General features: G+C 40.2%; 1 protein-coding gene across 32 annotated transcripts in view; it reads left to right on the forward strand.

Moving 5' to 3' along the window:
• Positions 1 to 18,103, forward strand: part of DLG2 (discs large MAGUK scaffold protein 2) — a 993,421-nt gene that overhangs the window by 456,335 nt on the left and 518,983 nt on the right. For all 32 annotated transcript variants that reach the window (XM_074535042.1, XM_074535043.1, XM_074535044.1 and 29 more), the window contains one exon: positions 11,671 to 11,832. In XM_074535042.1, coding sequence (XP_074391143.1) covers positions 11,671 to 11,832 — 162 coding nt within the window. The remainder of the gene's footprint in view (positions 1 to 11,670; positions 11,833 to 18,103) is intronic.

An 18,103-nucleotide genomic window follows, 5' to 3' on the forward strand; every position in this document is an offset into this window, starting at 1 on the left:
TGTTACTTCATCAGAAAGCAAACAGCAATATCAGTGTTTGGTGATCCATTTAGAACTCAGTCAAGCACTAAAAAAGATGGAAAATGAATAATATCTTTAAATAGGCTGTATTTCCAGATGGATGTTGCAGATTTGGCCCACTGCACATATAAAGTTCTGGAAAATATTTATTTATATAGTCAATCAATCCATTTGTTGGATCAGGACTTTAAAAAACCCTCTCTGCCTAATAATAAAACTGCTGTGTCTAGACCAAGCTATTTGCTTGGGATTGTCTGAGCTTTGTTTTGGGTATCATTTTAAGATAATGTCTTTCATTTCAAAGTTAAGAGGGCCTCATGATTGCCTTATGATCTGGGCTGAATCTAATTTTAACCTGGTTGGGTTTTACTTTGTCCTGGTTTTCTAATAATTAAGAACACAGAAAATGTACCATGACATTGTTATTCAACTGACAGTCATTTATCCAGCCTTTCTGAAAGCTAGTTGTTAGGACCAAAAGAATTTAGATGTTGTTTTCTTTGTTATTTTATACATTTTATATTTTATAGAAATTTACTTTTTTCAGCTGAAAACATAACGAAGTTTAAAAAAAGTTGTTACATTATCTAGACTTTTTCAAATAGGAATTTTTATTCAGCGCAGGAGGGATTTAACCTTCTAATTAAGCTAGCATTATCACAAAGAGGGATGGCTTTGAACATTGATAAGGTCAGACTGCCAGAAAGAAATTTTTTCATTTCCTGAGATAACATTACTAATTTCTAAAGTATTCAGCCTTCTCCTTTGCCTTCCCCTGCTCTTTACAACTGCAAACCCACCAAAAACAATTTAGAAAGGTGCAAAATACTGTAGAATTAAGCACAAAGGTAGATAGACACAATGTTGACATGCAACAGTTGTATCCAACAGAAAAGTCAGGTGATAACTTTTAAAAGCAATGAAGTTTGAGGTTCTCCAGGTTAAGACATGTAGAATTTTGATTTTCATGGACTGGTAGTACATTTCCATCTAAATCATTGTCTGATGCCCAGAGAGTCCTCTATGCCAGATATAAATTTGTACTTTTATAGCATTTTTCAGCTCTAAAGAACGTTTTAGACATTACTAACGCTGACAAATATACACCATAACAGGACACAAGACAAGTGTCAGATCACTTTCTGTAACTACCATGAAGGAGGTTGCAGTGAGGTGTGGGTCAGTCTCTTCTCCCCAGTAACAAGTGACAAGACTGGAAGAAACAGCCTCAAGCTGCTCCAGGAGAGGCTTAGATCAGATACTAGGAAAAAATTCTTCACAGAAAGGGTGGTCACACACTGGAAAAAGGCTACCAAGTGAAGTGGTGGAATTGCCATCTCTGGGAGTGTTCAAAGGCATCTGAATGTGACAGCTGGGGATATGGTTTAGGGGTAGATTTGGCAGTTCTGGGTTCGTGGTTGGGCTTCACAATCATAGAGGTCTTTCACAACCTTAATGATTCTATAACTGAGGCATGTACTCTGGTCTGTGTTTGCATACACTAAGAGCCCAGTTGGCTTCTTTAAAATATGCATGCTTAAATCACGTAAAAATGAAAAGTATGTCTATTCTTTCAATATGGCTGTGGAAGGAGATCCCTAAAAAACAATAGCCACAACAGAGAATCGCTGTCTTCATCCATCAGGAAAAGTGCTGGTTGGTTCCCACACTTCAGGTCTAATGTGAAAAATGCTTTCATATCCAAATAATACAAAGGCAAATTGTAGATGCCGAGGTCTAAAAGCAGTTTTACAAATAGGGGAAATCTGTGCACGTATCCCTTGCTTTCCTGCAGTTTTGCTTTGCTACCTGGAGTCCTATTCTCCATGACCCACTCACTGCTTTGGTTCAGGCTTAGCCTTATGGGACTTGAAAAACAAAGGAAGCTTGCTTGGCACTTCAGAAAATGCAGGTGTTAGTTTATTTTTAAATGAAATAAGTAAAGGTGATGATAGGATGTTCCCTCATAATTTCAGGTAAAGTATGGCCCAAGGAGTGGTAAATTCATCAGAGGAAGTAAACCCAAGCAATTTTCCCATGACATTGAGCTCAGTGTCCCTGCAGGCTGTGCAGTTGATTGGGGTACTCTCTTCCTGCCCAGCCCCTGACCTGGTGGAGTTTTATTTAGATGTGCCACCATCAGATCATTGAGCTGAAAGAGCTTCCCCTGGAACCACAAACTCCCTAGATCAGGAACTAGGTTCCTGTGGAGAGATCAATATGGAAATATGGGTTTTTGCAATAGCCTCAGTAAAGCAAATATTCCCTTGTTAATGCAATGTCTTGATGTTTCTCTGTGTACTGATTTCTGTTTACAATGACAGCTATTTTGCCTGCTTGTGCAGTAACCAGGGCTTATTAAAGTATCTGAAAATGTAGATTATTTTATCACAATTATGCCGTATTGAAATGCTCTGGAAGGATTAAGATGCAAAAGCCCATAGCTGTTTTTTCAGTAAGTGCCTTGCTATTGAAATGTTTAACTCAACCCTTATAAGTGTCAAGCACATGCAAATGCACCTGACACAGATGTTTTTTGCTGGCTTATTGAACATCTAGTTAAAATGGACTAAATCCATCTTTTTGTTGGTAAAAATTCATAGCTTTTCAAAGAGGGAACTGATAAGAATATTTCAGACTAGAAATCGCTTGTTCAGCTCCAACATAAATTGCTTTGTAGAAAAAGAATTTTTTCTTCAGAGCTAATGGTCTAGGTTCATCAGGGTGACAACAGTGAGATTGTCAAGTTATGTACATAAAGTATTTGTATTTTTATTTAAGAAGATAGCTTTCCACAAACACTGCAAAATACTTATCTCTATACCTTCTTCACACTAGAAGAGGCAGGAATGCTATTAAAATTTATGAGATATTTTTATGTGTGTATACTTGGTGTTCAAAGAACTGTTAAAGAATGGCAGGGTGATAAAGTTAACCACTCAGATTTAGGAAATGCAAGAATTGAGATGCTCTAAGCAATTTTATTGCAGGTCCTCTGTGGCCATATATTGTAATGTAGTATTACAATATGCATCAACTCTATTACATTTTTAATTACATGGTTACTTTTGTTTTCATGGGCTTTCTGCTTCTTTCAGTACGTGGAGCGGTACTTAATATGGCATTTTACATTCAACATATGTCTTCCTTCATTATTTAATGCAAGCAGTTCCAGCTGCTCCATTATTAATTTTTTCATTGATTTTCCTGTTATACTGAGGCGACCTTATGGAAGTACCTGAAAGGAGGGTGTCAAGAGAAGGGAGCCATGCTCTTCTCTCTAGTGCCAAGCAATGGGACAAGAGGCCACAGGCAGAAATGAGGAAAAACTTCTTTAGTGTGCGGGTGACTGAGGGCACAGGATGGTATTTCTCCTGTACAAAGCCCAGCCCTCACTGATTTCAGCTAAAGCTGCTGATGCTCAGCACTTCTGCAAAAACTGGCCATCTGTGGCTTGCAGGGCATTTTAAAGTGAGGAATGTCTCAGTTCTACAACTGTGGAAAGTTATGTCTTGTGAAAAGCCTAGCAATGAGTGAGAGTTCTGTGGTAAAAGCAAGAATAGAAGCAGTTATCCACCATAGCATTCACCTGTCTTAGCTTGAGAGCATCCTTTTGCCTCATAGAGCCTTTCAGCAGCATCCCCCTGTTTCTGTGAAAAATGATACTGGAATCTTACAGACACATAATTCCTGTGTGAAGCCAGGGAAGAAGGTTTCAGCTGCAACACACAAATGGCGCGCTGTGTCACGTGCTGCTGGACTAAATTAAAATATATATCTTTGGTGCAGAAAACACAAGAGGGGGAAGCTGTTAGTTCTGTGTTTTTTTATTGTTTCTCTTTTATCCTTTGTTTCTGGCAATGCTAATACATTATTTATTTATTGCAGTCCATGATTACTTTGTACTCTTCTGATGTAAACCTCGGGTGTCAGTTTTGCCAGGCTGCTTTCCCACTGCAGGCTTATTGGCAGGGAAACTGAGACATGGCAACTTGCAGCATTTCCCAGCTCTGCCTCTCCAAATGCTCAGCTGTAACCTCAGCACAGTCCCCTCCCATGGCAGAAGCTGCTCTTTGGGGTAGGCAAGGGGTGGAAAAGGAGAATTTGTGAGTCTCAGTGCCTCTGTGCTGGGGAACTGCAGCAGCAGAATTAGAGGGATCAATGGGGGTGTAGATCTAGGGCTGCAGGGGAAAACAAAGGAACTGCAGAGGCAGGAAGGCTCCTCCAGCAACCTGGGGAACATGGACATACCAGAAAAAAAATGCTTTGAGTGGATTTGTTGAAGACTATAAAAAGGAGTGGGAAAGTGATGTTATTGCAGGATACAGAAGTGGCTACTGCCTGATGCTGATAAATTGTACAGTTTCACCCACATCTTTCCTTTGCTCCCCTTAGATAAACAATCAGTATTAGCTGGATTTTCTTTTTTTCTTGTTACTGGTTTTTGTACTCTGCAGCCACGTTCACCATTTAATCCAAGCAAAGCCACCCTCTTAGGATGTCTTTTTGTATATTGGCACTTCAAGTTAAAAATCTATTTTAAATTATTGGATAGCAAGTAGCAGCCTCCAGAGGGCTAAACTGATGCTGTTAACAGGTCCAAAATGTGATGCAGCATATGGAGCTGAATACCTCATGGTACAGATTTGCATGCAGGCGGTTTTAATTAGGATTTAGAATTCCTGGAGGAATGCAGCATTCTGGGCTAGTCTCAATCTTGTCGATACATAGTGGTTTTGTTCATTCTAAAGCTCACAAAACCTGATAGATTCCTACTTGCTTGTAATTTTTTGATACTTTTGTGAACTGTTTGAACTTTTTCCATCTGCCAGCTTGATGTATGATCACTGCTTCTTTATGCTTACTATAAAAGGTTGCTGTCTTTTTTTAAAAATAATTTTATATCAAGTCGGTTACAAATAATAATAGTTTGAAGTTTTATGACATTGCATAAATACTTATTTTTTCCCTGCAACATATCATAGTTCAAAGTGAGATTATGCTTTAACTCGATGGTTACTGTGCCATCTTGTGAGGAAGAGGTGCAACTACTTCCAGCTGATAAAATGAAGAGGTACTTAGCTAATGCCCATCTCACTTCTTTTTCATCATGAAAAATAAAATCTTTTAGGGTTTAAAAAAAAAGATTATGAGAATGCTGTAAAACATATTTGTTCCACTGCATTATACTTGCCTTTTTATTTTTTTAAACTAAGCATATACTCCCTGCTATGGGCAAAAACCTGGTGCTTTCAATAAACTGAGATAAGAAATTATACTTTTTTTCCTCCTTCTTAAAAAAAAAAAGAAAATTAACTTCTGGTTGTACTAAATGGAAAATACATGCAAATTCTCAGTATTCAGCACTGATAATGTTCTTTCTGTGAACTAATTTGGCTCTTAGAAGAAACCTTTTGTCCTCTAAAATTCACTATGTGTTTCTCAGAGATAGCACACTGTAAATTACCCAAAGTACTGCTAGCTATTACACTGAGACAGACAAAAACCAAAGTCCTGATTTTAGAAAGACTGCTTTGCCCTGGAACATTTATGAGGAAAAAAACAGACCAAAACATTAAAAGGAAATTACAATGGCATCTGCAAACCTACAACTTTATGTTTAAATAAGAATAATTATCATTGCTATTAAAGTCAGTGTAAGTGCACTAAATCTTGTACTAAAAGAGCAGACTGGAAAAATCCCCTAAGTTCTACTGCTTCTTAATGAACTGATTCTCTCAGTGACCTTGAACAAGTTGCTGCATTTCTGTGCCTAATTTTACCCACCTTTAGATGATGCACATCAACAGGATGTTATTAGTCTTGACTGCCACTTGTAAAGCTCTTGGGCTTCTTGGATGGAAGGTATTGCTGTGATGTAGTGAAAAGCTTGGTGGAAATGTACTTGATAAGCAAAAGAGCAAGTCATTCACAATAAGTATAATTATTCAATGATTTAAGCTTCCTAATCTACTTCCACAGTCTTGGCAAGCAGATTGTGATTTCTTCCATTTTATATAATGAGAGGAGTATTTTTTTTCTCTTTTTACTCTATAGATTGATTGCAAATATTCAGAATTCAAGCTGTGTTGCTCATTTGCAATCAGTTGGATGAGTAATATTATTTCTGCTCATGATTGGATGAATGCCCAATGATTTGTGTGTACAAATTGTAAAGTTTGTTTTCCAAAGATGCTCATTGGTATGACATTGAAATTTGCTGCCTTTGGAGAGCAGTAACAGTAAAATTCAACATACTGAAGACCAAAGAAAATACCAAGCACCAAAGTAGGACAAGGTGACATTAACATTTTTTTGGTGGCATTTTGCTGATTCCTCATTTGTCTAAATGGACCAAGTCCATTATGTTTTGTTGTTGTTGTTGGCTGCTAATACTGAGAAAAAATCCCGGAATTCTAGAATGGTTTGAGTTGGAAGAAGCCTTATTGATTATCTACCTCCAACTCCCCTGTCGTGGGCAGGGATACTTTCCACTAATATCCCTGCTCAGAGCCCCATCCAACCTGGCCTTGAACACCTCCAGGGATGGAGCACCCAAAACTTCTCTCAGAAAATCCAGTGTGTTGAATGCTGGACCTATTCTCATGCAGAAGGTGGGTGATGCTTGCCCTGTTCAAAGGTAGCTCCCATGTCCAGGTTCCAGCAGATGACCGACAATGGGCGTAACCTACGTGGGAGCTGCAAAGCAGCTCAGGTGCTGGTCTGAGAGAAAAGGCAAGTGAGAGAGAATTAAGAAGAAGGTAGTACTGGGACCCAGTTGCATACCTTGCCTATTTCCAGATTGCAGTGGGACAACTGGATCTGTAGGAGGTCATTGTTTCATGTGGGAAATTTTATGCAGAAATTCCTTTCCCTGTGGTCTCACTGTTAAATGGGTTATATGAAGAATCACAGCTTGTAAGGTGCAGAGGTCTGGCCCCTCATTAAGAGGACTGTAAAACAAAAATTGTATTCAAGACTTGAAATGCTGCTGTGTAACAGCTAAAACTGGTAGTGTTGCTATTGTTTCCCAAGATGAAACATGGCCACTGGCTTTGAAGAGTGGCTGAGAGTGGGATTCACTCATTAATGGGTTATTATGTCATAGCATGCGGTGGTATTTTTTACCATTATTAACATCTATAAGCTGTATCTGCTATGAAGGTTTGGCTGAGTGGAAAGCAGTGTCACTTTTTTTGCTTATGTGTCTCTTGACATTTCAGGGTGTTTTCTCGTTGGTCAGGAATCTCTGTAGATCAGGATTCACTGGCTGCTTATTTCATAGGGTATTGTAGAGTCCATGACCCCTCTGACATGTTTAGCTTCCTCATTTTTCAGTCCTCTTATTGCAAGCAGCAGGAATGTGTGATGTATTGGAGTGTGGCCCAGCCCAAGAGCTCTGTAGAGAACCAGGGACATGTGCTTTTGAATGGCAACTCCAGCTGGGCCACATTCAGCTGCTTAGGTCAGTTTGACCTGATATAAATTGAAATGTTCTATTTGCATTTTCTGCAAACTGATGGAAACAACAAAAAAGAAAAAAATAAGCAACAAACTTCTGTAAAAATACCGGTTCCCTTTGGCCCAAAATTGAATGACAAATTCCAAGCTATGTTGATTCACTGTCAATTTGTCAAAGGTAGGTCATAAGAACATCTGTATTTCCATGCCAGTGCAGTTCTCTGGCTATTGTAACTTGAAAACTGCCTTTGTTGAAATTTAAGGTTTTTGACCATTACCTCCTGCTGGATTCATGTAGTCAAGTTCTGTCCAGCTGACAAGAGATCTCTTTGGCAGCCTTGGAAATGCTCCTTTAGACAGAATGATGTGAGGAGCAGTGATGCTGCAATAACCTCACACTGCAGAGAGAATGGCCTCTTATAAAAAGACCACGTTCATATTAAACATTCACAGCAGCGCACTCCACACCCCCATTATAGGTAATTATAGGGGATTTGAAATATCTGATGCTAGTTGGCAGCGTACAATACCCTGTCAGCAGCAGGCACTGATTTGTAATTTAATTATCATAAGACATCCACCTGTTCTTTTGTCAAATGAAGAGTAACATTTCCGTGCAATGATGCTTTTCCCTCCAGAAATTTGAATTAGTCCTTAGAGAAAGGTTTCTAGGGAATGGTTTTTTTTCAAGGACATTTGCAGGACCCCATCAGACCAGGATGATGGAGATGAATGAGGCATGTCTGCCAGAGTGTCTTAATTCTGATTTGGTATTTTCAGCCTTACCACTGGATTTTTGCTGTGTCAAGCTGTTTTGGTTCACAGCTGAAAGCATTTCAATGAAGAGATGTTGTAGGAGGAAAGATGTATGAAAATCAATGAGTTTGGTGCTAAGAACATGAGGCAAACCTATAGAAGGATTGACCCAGGAATGCTCTAGGCTTATATTTTGTGAAGGAGGAGTGACTGGGCTTGGGATAGGAGGGAGACTAAGACAAATAGAGTGGAAATATGTTCTGTAAACTTTTCAGTTGATGACACATGAACATGGATATTACTTAAGTTATCCTTGGCATTTATTGGATAAATAGATCAATTGAAATTATAAAGCAAGTCTATCACTGGAGATCCATACAAGTGCTCTTCTCTTTGGGAGCACGGAGCTCAGGGTGAATCAATTTCCTCTGGGCTTTGGCTCCTGTTTATGCAACAGCTGCACTGCAGTGCAGTGATGGGGAAAGGACTTAGTGATGGTCAGAGATGTTCTCTCTGTAAGGGCACATCACACTGCTTCCAGATCATTTTTGCAGGGTAAAACTGCAAAAATGATCTGGAAAGAATAGCATTTTGTTTTATATATATATATATATATACACACACACACATATATATGTGTGTGTGAATGTACATATATATAAAACTTATGAATTATATAGAATCAAAGTAATAAGATATAAAGAAATATAAAAACATGGAATAAATCATAGAATCATAAAATGGTTTGGGTTAGAAGGGACCTTAAAGATTCAACCCCCAGCAAGGGTAGGGATGGCATATGGCATCCGCTAAATGATAGTGCTTAGGGCCCCATCCAGCCTAGGCTTGAACTTCCCTTACAAGGATAGGGCATCTACAAACTCCCTGTGGAGTTTCATCCTATTCTAATGCTTCATCTGCTTCATCACACTGAGGAAGAATTTCTTCCTAATATGTAATCTAAACCTCTTCCAGTTTAAAACCATTCCCCCTTATTCTGTCGCTACATGCCTATATAAAAAATCCCTCCCCCCTCCATTATATAAGTATCCTTAAAGTACTGAAAGATCTCACCGTGAGACCTTCTCTTCTCTAGGCTGAACAACCCGGCTCTTTCAGCCTATCTTCGTAGGAGAGGTGCTCGATCCCTCTGATCCTATTCATAACCCTCTTCTGGATCTACTGTAACAAGTACAGAGGAGGGAATGTCTTTCTTGCGCTGAGGACTCCAGAGCTGGATGCAATGCTCCAGGTGGGGTGCCACAAGATCAGAGTACAGGGTGAGAATAATTTCCCTTGACCTGCTGGCCACTCCTCTTTCATGCAGCCCAGGATGAGGCTAACTTTCTGGGCTGGGCATTCATTGTTGGCTTATGTCCAGCTTACCACCCACAAGAACCTCCAAGTCCTGTTTTGCAGTGCAACTCTCAGTCCTTACAGTGGGAGGGACTCCACTTCTCCCACATCCACCCAGAAGATCAGGAACTTGGAAGAAGTGGGAAGCCTGTGTTTATATATGTATATAGATTTTTGTTTCTGCAAAATGTTGTCAGCAGGGCCAGGACAATGATTTTCCCCTTGCAGTCACCAATGGTGAGGCCACACTGCAAATCCTGAGTTCAGTTTTGGGCCCTTCACTACAAGAAAGACACTGAGGAGCTGGAGTGTGTCCAGAGAAGGGCAACAGAGCTTGGGAAGGCTCTGTAAGCACAAGTCTGGTGAGGAGTGGCTGGGAAAGTGGGGGTTTTTAGCCTGGAGAAAAGGAGGCTCAGGGGTGACCTTCTCACTCTCTACAACTGTCTGAAAGGAGGTTGCAGTGATGTAGGAGTTGGTCTCTTTGCCAAATAACTGATAGGTTGAGAGGAAACAACCTCATGTTATGCCAGGAGAGATTTAGATTAGACATTAGGAAAAATTTCGATAGTGAAATGGCTTTCAAACATTGGAACATTCTGCCTGGGAAGGGGTTGACTCTCCATCCCTGGAGGTATTTCAAAGTTGTGTACACGTGGCACTTGGGGAAATAGTTTAGTGGTGGACTTGGCAGTGCTGGGTTGGATGGTTGGACTCACTGATCTTAAAGATTCTTTCCAACCTGAATGGTTCTATGTTTTATGATGGAGCTTCTTATGGCTTCTGTCACTGCTGTCTTGTCTCCTTAAGAAGTAGCCACTGGACATTTCCATTTTCCCCATTCCTGAGTTAATGAGATGACTCTGGTATTCTGCTCCTATTTCTCCTAATTACATTTTAGCAAATGACTCACTTAAAAGAGGATGTCTCGGAGTAGTTGTCTTTTTAGAAAGGGTACCCACTCGATTAAAAAAATAATTGATTGCTTGTGTCTTAAATGATCTGTGTGCCAAGCGTTAAATGTGACATTGGCTGGAGTACTATGTATTAGACTGATGGCTTCTTGCCCAAATAATATTTGGCTGGTGCCAGTCATTTCATATATTCATTAGTTATGTTATCTGAAAAGTGAATATGTGAAGGGCTGCGGGCATATCCCAGAAAAGAAGAAGAGAATAAATCATGTCACATGTGTATTCTGAAAATAATTGGCAACTGCTGAAACATTTCCATACATAAGATTGAAGGCAGGAATACACTGGGGTGGTTTCCTTAAGAGGAATGAGTAAATGAAATAACACTCCATAGCTGAGTGGTCAAAGTGAAGTGGATGAGCAGCAGAGAGGTCTGCTGCATGGAGTGGTCTGATTTGGGATCTTGTACGTGGACTTCAGACTTACTTTTCTTATATGGCCATACAAATAAATCTTAGGCTTTTATCCAATAGCCCCCTCTGCAGGACACAGCTGAGGGGATGGCACCTTTTTACACAGCATTCTGGCTGGAGAGCAGATCAGATTATTTAATTAAATTTTAAGGATTATATTCCTTGTTATTACAAGCTTCATTTGAGATCTCGGACAAGCCCCTCCTGTGGCCTCTCCATGGAAAAGAAGGGTATAGCACAGAACTTTACTGCAGGGAAATCTTCTGTGGGACTGTGCCTCTGTGGGAGTGTGTGTGTGCTCTCCAGCATCAGAGTACACACTGCCAGGTGGAAAATAACTCCAGTATTTTGCAGAGAAGGGCAATAGAACTCTACTTCCTACTACACAGGGATGTGAAACATGATCTGACACTACAGCTTAGCTGATCGACATCTCTTTTTCTTCATTATCAGTGTGTCATCTCAAATGTCTATTTGATGGTGAAAGTCTTGTGTATCAGTGACATATACCACAGTTCTCTCTTTGATACAATGGTAAAAAAGAATGACTCATTCTCTCCAGAACACACTAGGAAATCTGATGATTATTGTCTACTGTATCATAATTTTTTTGTTATTCCACAATTATATTAAAATATAGGAATTACCTCCTAAAAGCTTATTTGTTCTTTCTTGATGTTTTCTTCTCCTAGAAATATCGTTATCAAGATGAGGATGCTCCACATGACCATACTTTGCCTCGTTTAACCCACGAAGTGAGAGGCCCAGAGCTTGTTCATGTGTCAGAGAAGAACTTGTCTCAAATAGAGAATGTCCATGGATACGTCTTACAGTCGCACATTTCTCCTTTGAAGGTAGGATCCATACAGCTCATGCCTTTAATCCTCAAACATGAGAAAATGCATACCATGAAATGCCTGAGAAACTTACTTTGTTGTACAGACAAGCCGCTTTCTGAAATCTATCATTGCAGATTGATTTTCTTGTGATGGGTCTTTAAGGCTTTCTGTAATGGAACAGGTGATAGTTTAGTTGACAGAGCACTGTGTAGAGAGGTGAGCTTTCTGCTTTGAGTGAGGCTTTTGCTCGAGTAAAAATAATTCCTGGCAAATTGGCCTGTTTTTCTGTACATTGTGAAAGGAATAATGCAGGTTCTCAGCCTCAATATCACGGTGATTTTGAAATGGCAGACTTCCCTTCCTGATGATCCTGATTTTTTAAAGAAATACTGTAAATGTAACTACGTTTTTTCATCTCTCAGAAAGCTATGTCAATTCACAAGTTACGTCTGAAAAGGGAGCTCATTTGCCTCTATTCATATCCTTGCTGCTCAAGCACTTGCAGTTTTCTGTGGGTTTTGATGCAATTCAGAGTGCTGTAGCGATATCTTTCTGTTAACTAAGGCAACTATTTATAAAATATAGAAGCTTTAGCTGTATGTAGGTCTGGTGTCCTCTGATATATCTTGTTGGGTGTCATGGTTTGAGCCTGGCACAGAGCTAGTGCCCCCCATGAAAATGCTTCACCGTGGTGTCTGCTGTGAGATGTGACTAGGAATAAGCAAAACAGGCTCTAACTTAAACATAAAGGACACTTTATTACTTAAACTACAGGAAAATAGGGAAAGACCATAAGGAAAAAGAAGAAAAGAATTGAAAACCTTACAAAACCATGCTTTTCTTATTCCTGATGAACCCATATAATCACCAAAAAGGAATCCATTCCTGAAAATTTACATTTGTTTTAATAAGAATGCAGTGGTTGGAAAATATTCCTAGAGCTTCTCTGATGGAAGGAGCATAGATGCAGTGATTAGCATGATGGGTTTTCTATTTTACTTTCTACTAAGACTGGGTAGGGGAGAAAAAAGAATAATATTCCTTACTAGAGGCAGTGATGTTCTGGGTAATAGTTTTATTCCAGCAATTATCTAAGCAGCAAACAAGGCAGATGGGCTTTGCTCCCTCTGGTGCTCAAAGCCTATGAAATGGGCACTGCTTGCCTAGCACAGTATTTACAGTGTGGTTACAAGTGAAAGGAAGTGTTTATTATTAAAGACTGATGTAAGTATAGCTGGTGTTCATTGAGCCTTTGTGCAATAGCCATGCAAATTAATCTTTGTCCTCTGCTCTTGTTGGTCCTGTGTTTAGTTTGTATGTTTGTCTTTTCAGATTTTTGCAATTTTCTGGGTGACTTACCTAACTTTTTCTGCAGAAGCCAACAGTACCAAGCAGTGATAGATCATCTTGTGCTGAGGCTATCACTTTAGTTATTTGGAAAGGATTACCTTCATGAGGCCTCTGTCTAGCATCAGGGAAAAATCACAGACCAAGCAATTTCTGGCCTAGAAATGAAACAGCCCCGTTCCTCTAGGACTCCTTGAGTATTGTGATTACAGTGGTGTTTCTTGTTCATGAATATTAAAACCAGACATATTCTTCACATTTGGAGACTTTCAAGTAAGGCTACATAATCTAAGCTGAGGACGTAGCAATGATGTCAAAAAGCTTGTTGTAAAATGAAGGGTATTCCTAGACATGCACAGTGCCTTGAAACAGCTCCCTATCTTATTTGCTCTTGTAACAGGACAAAGTTGTTGTCTGCTCCTGTTTTCTGAAGTGATGGTAGAACAGGAGCTGTATAGTATTTCCTCTTGGAAATCAGTGTCTCCTGCAAGTTCTTCCTTCAGCATGAGGATTTTTGTCTTTGACTCTGTCCCTTTCCCTTCTTTCCTTCAGATTCACGTTGTCTTATATCTGCCTCTTAATAGTCTCTTGCCTGCCATTTAATCTAAATTTAGCTGTTTGTCTCTTCAAATGGCTTTGAAGTTCCTGCTTCCTTTCCCCTGCTGTCTATGTCCCATCTTTTAACCTTCAGTAGAGAATTAGCTCAGGATGCTGGAGGAATTCTGCTAGAGCTCATGGCATTGTATTGCCCTTCCTATCTGAAACACCTGCTTTGGATTCACTTTTACTGTTGGTAGTTGAATGAAATCCCTGTTTAGAAGATTTTGGTCACAGTAATTTCCACATAGTTGAGAAATAGCATTGTGAACACTCCAAAATCTAGTCAGAATCAGTTATTGTCTTGAATTAGAGACTTTCCAACCTACAGCCTGATATCATTAAGTATTCTGCCATCTTCTCCGCAGTATTGTGTGAACATGGCTGCAGTGAATAATGGTGAAAACGACTTCTCTGCCCATAGCACACCTTTCTAGGGAAATGTAAAATACTGGATTCTTAAAGATTAACTGGAAAATAATACCTGCAATTTTACTATTTCATGACACTGGCAATTTCAGCAGGATAACGCTGTCAGGAAATTGACCAAGAGCTTTTGACTCATTCTGCCTCACTTTTCTGGTTAAAGGTCAGAGCATTTAGTGCAAAGGGAAATTATTTGTACATGAAAGTCAGCCATCTGCTTGTACCAAGTGCTGAGGAATGCATTTGGTGCAGCTCCTGGTGCTGGGACTGTGACTGTTAGAGTCTGTGAATGGTCAGACTGGGAAATTCCCTTAACACCAAGCCAGGGATCGCATCACATCCTGTGTGCCATTAGGACTGTCCAGCTGACCACTCACCCAGGCCAGCAGGCACATTGGCTGCCTGGTTTGGTGGGGTTAAGTCACTGCCTGGCTGCATTTTACTGCCTGAATTTCTCTGTAGGGACTGCAGCACCAGGCTGCACCTCTCCAGCAAGTTTTGAAGCAGTCTTTTGTGTTTAGTGGCTGCACGATGCCCTGATGACAGGATGATTATCCAATATTTGTTTTGAAATAATATCATTAAAAGAAAATGTTTGAGCATAAAAATAACCTAGTTAAAATTCTTTGGAACCAAAATGTTGTTCCAAGACTAAGCCACATGTCCATCCTAATCATATCACTTATCCTAAGTGACTTGAATTTGGCAGAATAAAGAGTTACTTATTCCCATATATTTTTGTTCATTTGGAAAGAAATCTGCAAAGATCATGCAGTTCTAAACTTCCCTTTGGGGTGGCTGATTCCAGCCCGCACAACTGACCAGTGCTCACAGCCATCTGTGGAAGCCATAGGTATTACACCCTGTCTGTGCATCTGGCATCACCCTGCTCCCCAGCTCTCAGTGAACATCTCAGTTTGCATCCATAATCCACCCTGTCAGTTTGAGAACAGGCTTGCATCATTACAGAGGGAGGTTTTGTGGGTGGCTCACGTTCAAGCAGAGAAATCATGGGCCTTTCTATTCCCCTGTGTGCATCTCCAGGTAAAACATTCCAGGGATTCTTGAAACATTTTCTGACACTCAGAATGGAAGCATTCAGACCAATTTTTTATCCACACCCACGATTCAAAATGCCTGATATGGGCCACGTTTTCATAGAACAGATGCATCTTAAATTTTGAAGTATACAAATTCTTAAAGAATTTGGCAGTAATTTCATATTTCAGATTGTGTGGCTTGATGTAGTCTAGAAACTCCCTAGTGGAGCTCATTGTTATTAGATTATTAGATTGGGTATTAGGAACAAATTCTTTACTGTGAGGGCAGTGAGGCACTGACACATGCACATTTTGCCTAGAGGAGCTGTGGATGCCCCCTCCCTGGAAATATTCAAGGCCAGGCTGGATGGGGCTTTGAGCAGCCTGATCTGGTGGAAGGTGTCCCTGCCCACGGCAGGGGGCTGGAACTAGATGGTCATTAAGATGGTCCCTTCCAATCCAACCATTCTATGATTATTGATTACCTCAGGAAGTTGTTTTGGAAACCAAAACATAAAACTTATTTCCTTCAACATCCTTGCACTTTTTTCATGTGCTGAATAATAAGAAATATTGTCCTCATACAGTGTGAACATCTCTTTGAGACACACAGATACCGATTATGATAAATATTGTTTAGAAATGTGAATAGATTTTCTGAAATTGAAGGTAGGCATGATTTTCTTATCTTCCAACTACCTAAAATCTAGTATGCACTAGCCAGATTACTCCCTTTCAGAAGATAATGAGCAAGAGCAGTTTTGCTGCAAACCAGACTTTCTTTTATCTTTCATGGCTTTTTCACTTCTTCACCTTATTGTATTTTGCATTAACTTTGCTTTTCTACTTCCCTGTAGCATTTCATATGCAGGCAACTTAATTCTGAAAAATACTTAATTTTAGAAAGTTTCAAACTCCTGATGAAGGTTGATCTGCTTATTAGTGTGCAAAAGATAAAATTTTCAACAGCTTAAGCAACTTTGAATGTCAAACAGTGAGGTTGTAAAGGAAGTTTTCAGTTACGTGGATGTATTAACATTTAGGAAAATGCTCGCATTGCAGAAGTTTTGTTAGAGTTGCCATATTAAGATAATGAATGTTCTTTTCAATTTATGGAGGTGATGGAATTGCCTTTTAATATCTCTTAAAGGAAAAAAATCTCTAGTGCAATGGAAAGGGAATTTAAAATAATCTTGCACTTCCCCTTGTTTGACACGAGATGGTGTAGTAAGCTCAGAATTCTTTGGTCTGCATCTGTAAAGCTTCATAATAAACTGTTGAGAATTTTCTTAGATGCCTTAGAAAGAACTAATTCAGTAAAAAGTACCTTGTGAATCCCTGGTGTTTTGGGAAATCTGAATTCAACACAGATTTCAAAATCAGAGACACAAGTTCTGTCTCTAAATTAAATATGTGCCTCTTCCCCTTCCTCCCAGGAATAGAGCTAATCAGTGTTCATTAAATGAATATAACTCTGGCTCCTAAATGAGCCTTTCTAGTATTATTGTGATGTTGGATTTATTTTTGTTTTTCAGTATACTCCACTTTGTTAAGCTGAAAAGTAAAAATCCTTGTAAGGATCTCACATCCCCTTGGTTGTCTGAACATTTTAAATGTCAGGCTATTCCAGCTATCTCCATTTCCTAATTTAATGCCAGGTTCAACTGTAAGCATCAGTGGAAATCGAGCAAAAACAAGTAACCAGGTAAATAACTATCCTAAGCTAAGTTACTTTCAAACAAAAATGATCAGTAATAATCATCTTCAATTGCCTCATCTTTCATAGCCTCGTCTTCTGGAAGGGGTCACACCGGCTATTGCTCCTTTTATTTCTGTCCCAGGATGTTGTCCTGCAGCTCAGCTAGGTTGCTGACAGCTTGCAGAAAGTCAGGATTGATGGAATGACTTTCCAGTGGAGAGAGGAGAAAAACCACCTCCACATGGAACAAATGGGCTCAGCAGTCTGCAAAGTTAAGGTTATCCATGAATTGGCATTTGTACAAATTGCTTTGCAGAAGGAGGGCTGCGTCTCCCAATGCCAGAGCACATAGATTTTTTTTTTAATGGCAGGAAGCCCTGTCTTACCCATTACTTGAGTCATAGAATCACCGAATCATTTAGGCTGGAAAAGACCTCTGAGATCATCGAGTCCAGTCTCTGACAGATCACCACCTTATCAACTAGACCATGGTGCTAACGTCAAGTCCAGTCATTTCTTGAACAGCTCCAGGCATGGTGACTCTACCATTTCCCTGGGAAGTTCATTCCAATGTTTAACAACCCTTCCATGAAGAAGTTCATCCTTATATCCAACCTGAATGTCCTGTGACACAGGTTCAGTTGCCTGGGAGAAGAGGCCAACCAGCACCTCACTTTGGCCTCCTTTCAAGTGGTGTAGAGAGTGATCAGGTCCCCCCCGAGCCCCCTTTTCTCCAGGCTAAGCACCCCCAGCTCCCTCTGCTGTTCCTCATCAGGCTTGTGCTCCAGACCCTTCCCCAGCTCCATTTCCCTTCTCTGGACACGCTCCAGCCCCTCAATGTCCTTCTTGCAGTGAGGGGCCCAGAACTGGACACAGGATTGGAGCTGTGGCCTCACCAGTGCCCAGTACAGGGGACAATCCCTGCCCTGCTCCTGCTGGCCACACCAGTGCTGATCCAGGCCAGGGTGCCATCGGCCTTCTTGGCCATCTGGGCACTGCTGGCTCAGGTTCAGCTGCTGCTGACCAACACCCCAGGGCCTTTCCAATGGACAGCTTTCCAACCTTTCTTCCCCCAGTCTGTAGCTCTGCCGGATTGTTGTGTCCCAAGGGTAGGACCTTATAAAACTTTATGCTGTTGGTCTCAGCCCATCAATCCAGCCTGACCAGTTTCCCCTTC

This window comes from Zonotrichia albicollis, chromosome 2 (genome assembly GCF_047830755.1).
Source record: "Zonotrichia albicollis isolate bZonAlb1 chromosome 2, bZonAlb1.hap1, whole genome shotgun sequence".
NCBI classification, from domain to species: domain Eukaryota; kingdom Metazoa; phylum Chordata; class Aves; order Passeriformes; family Passerellidae; genus Zonotrichia; species Zonotrichia albicollis.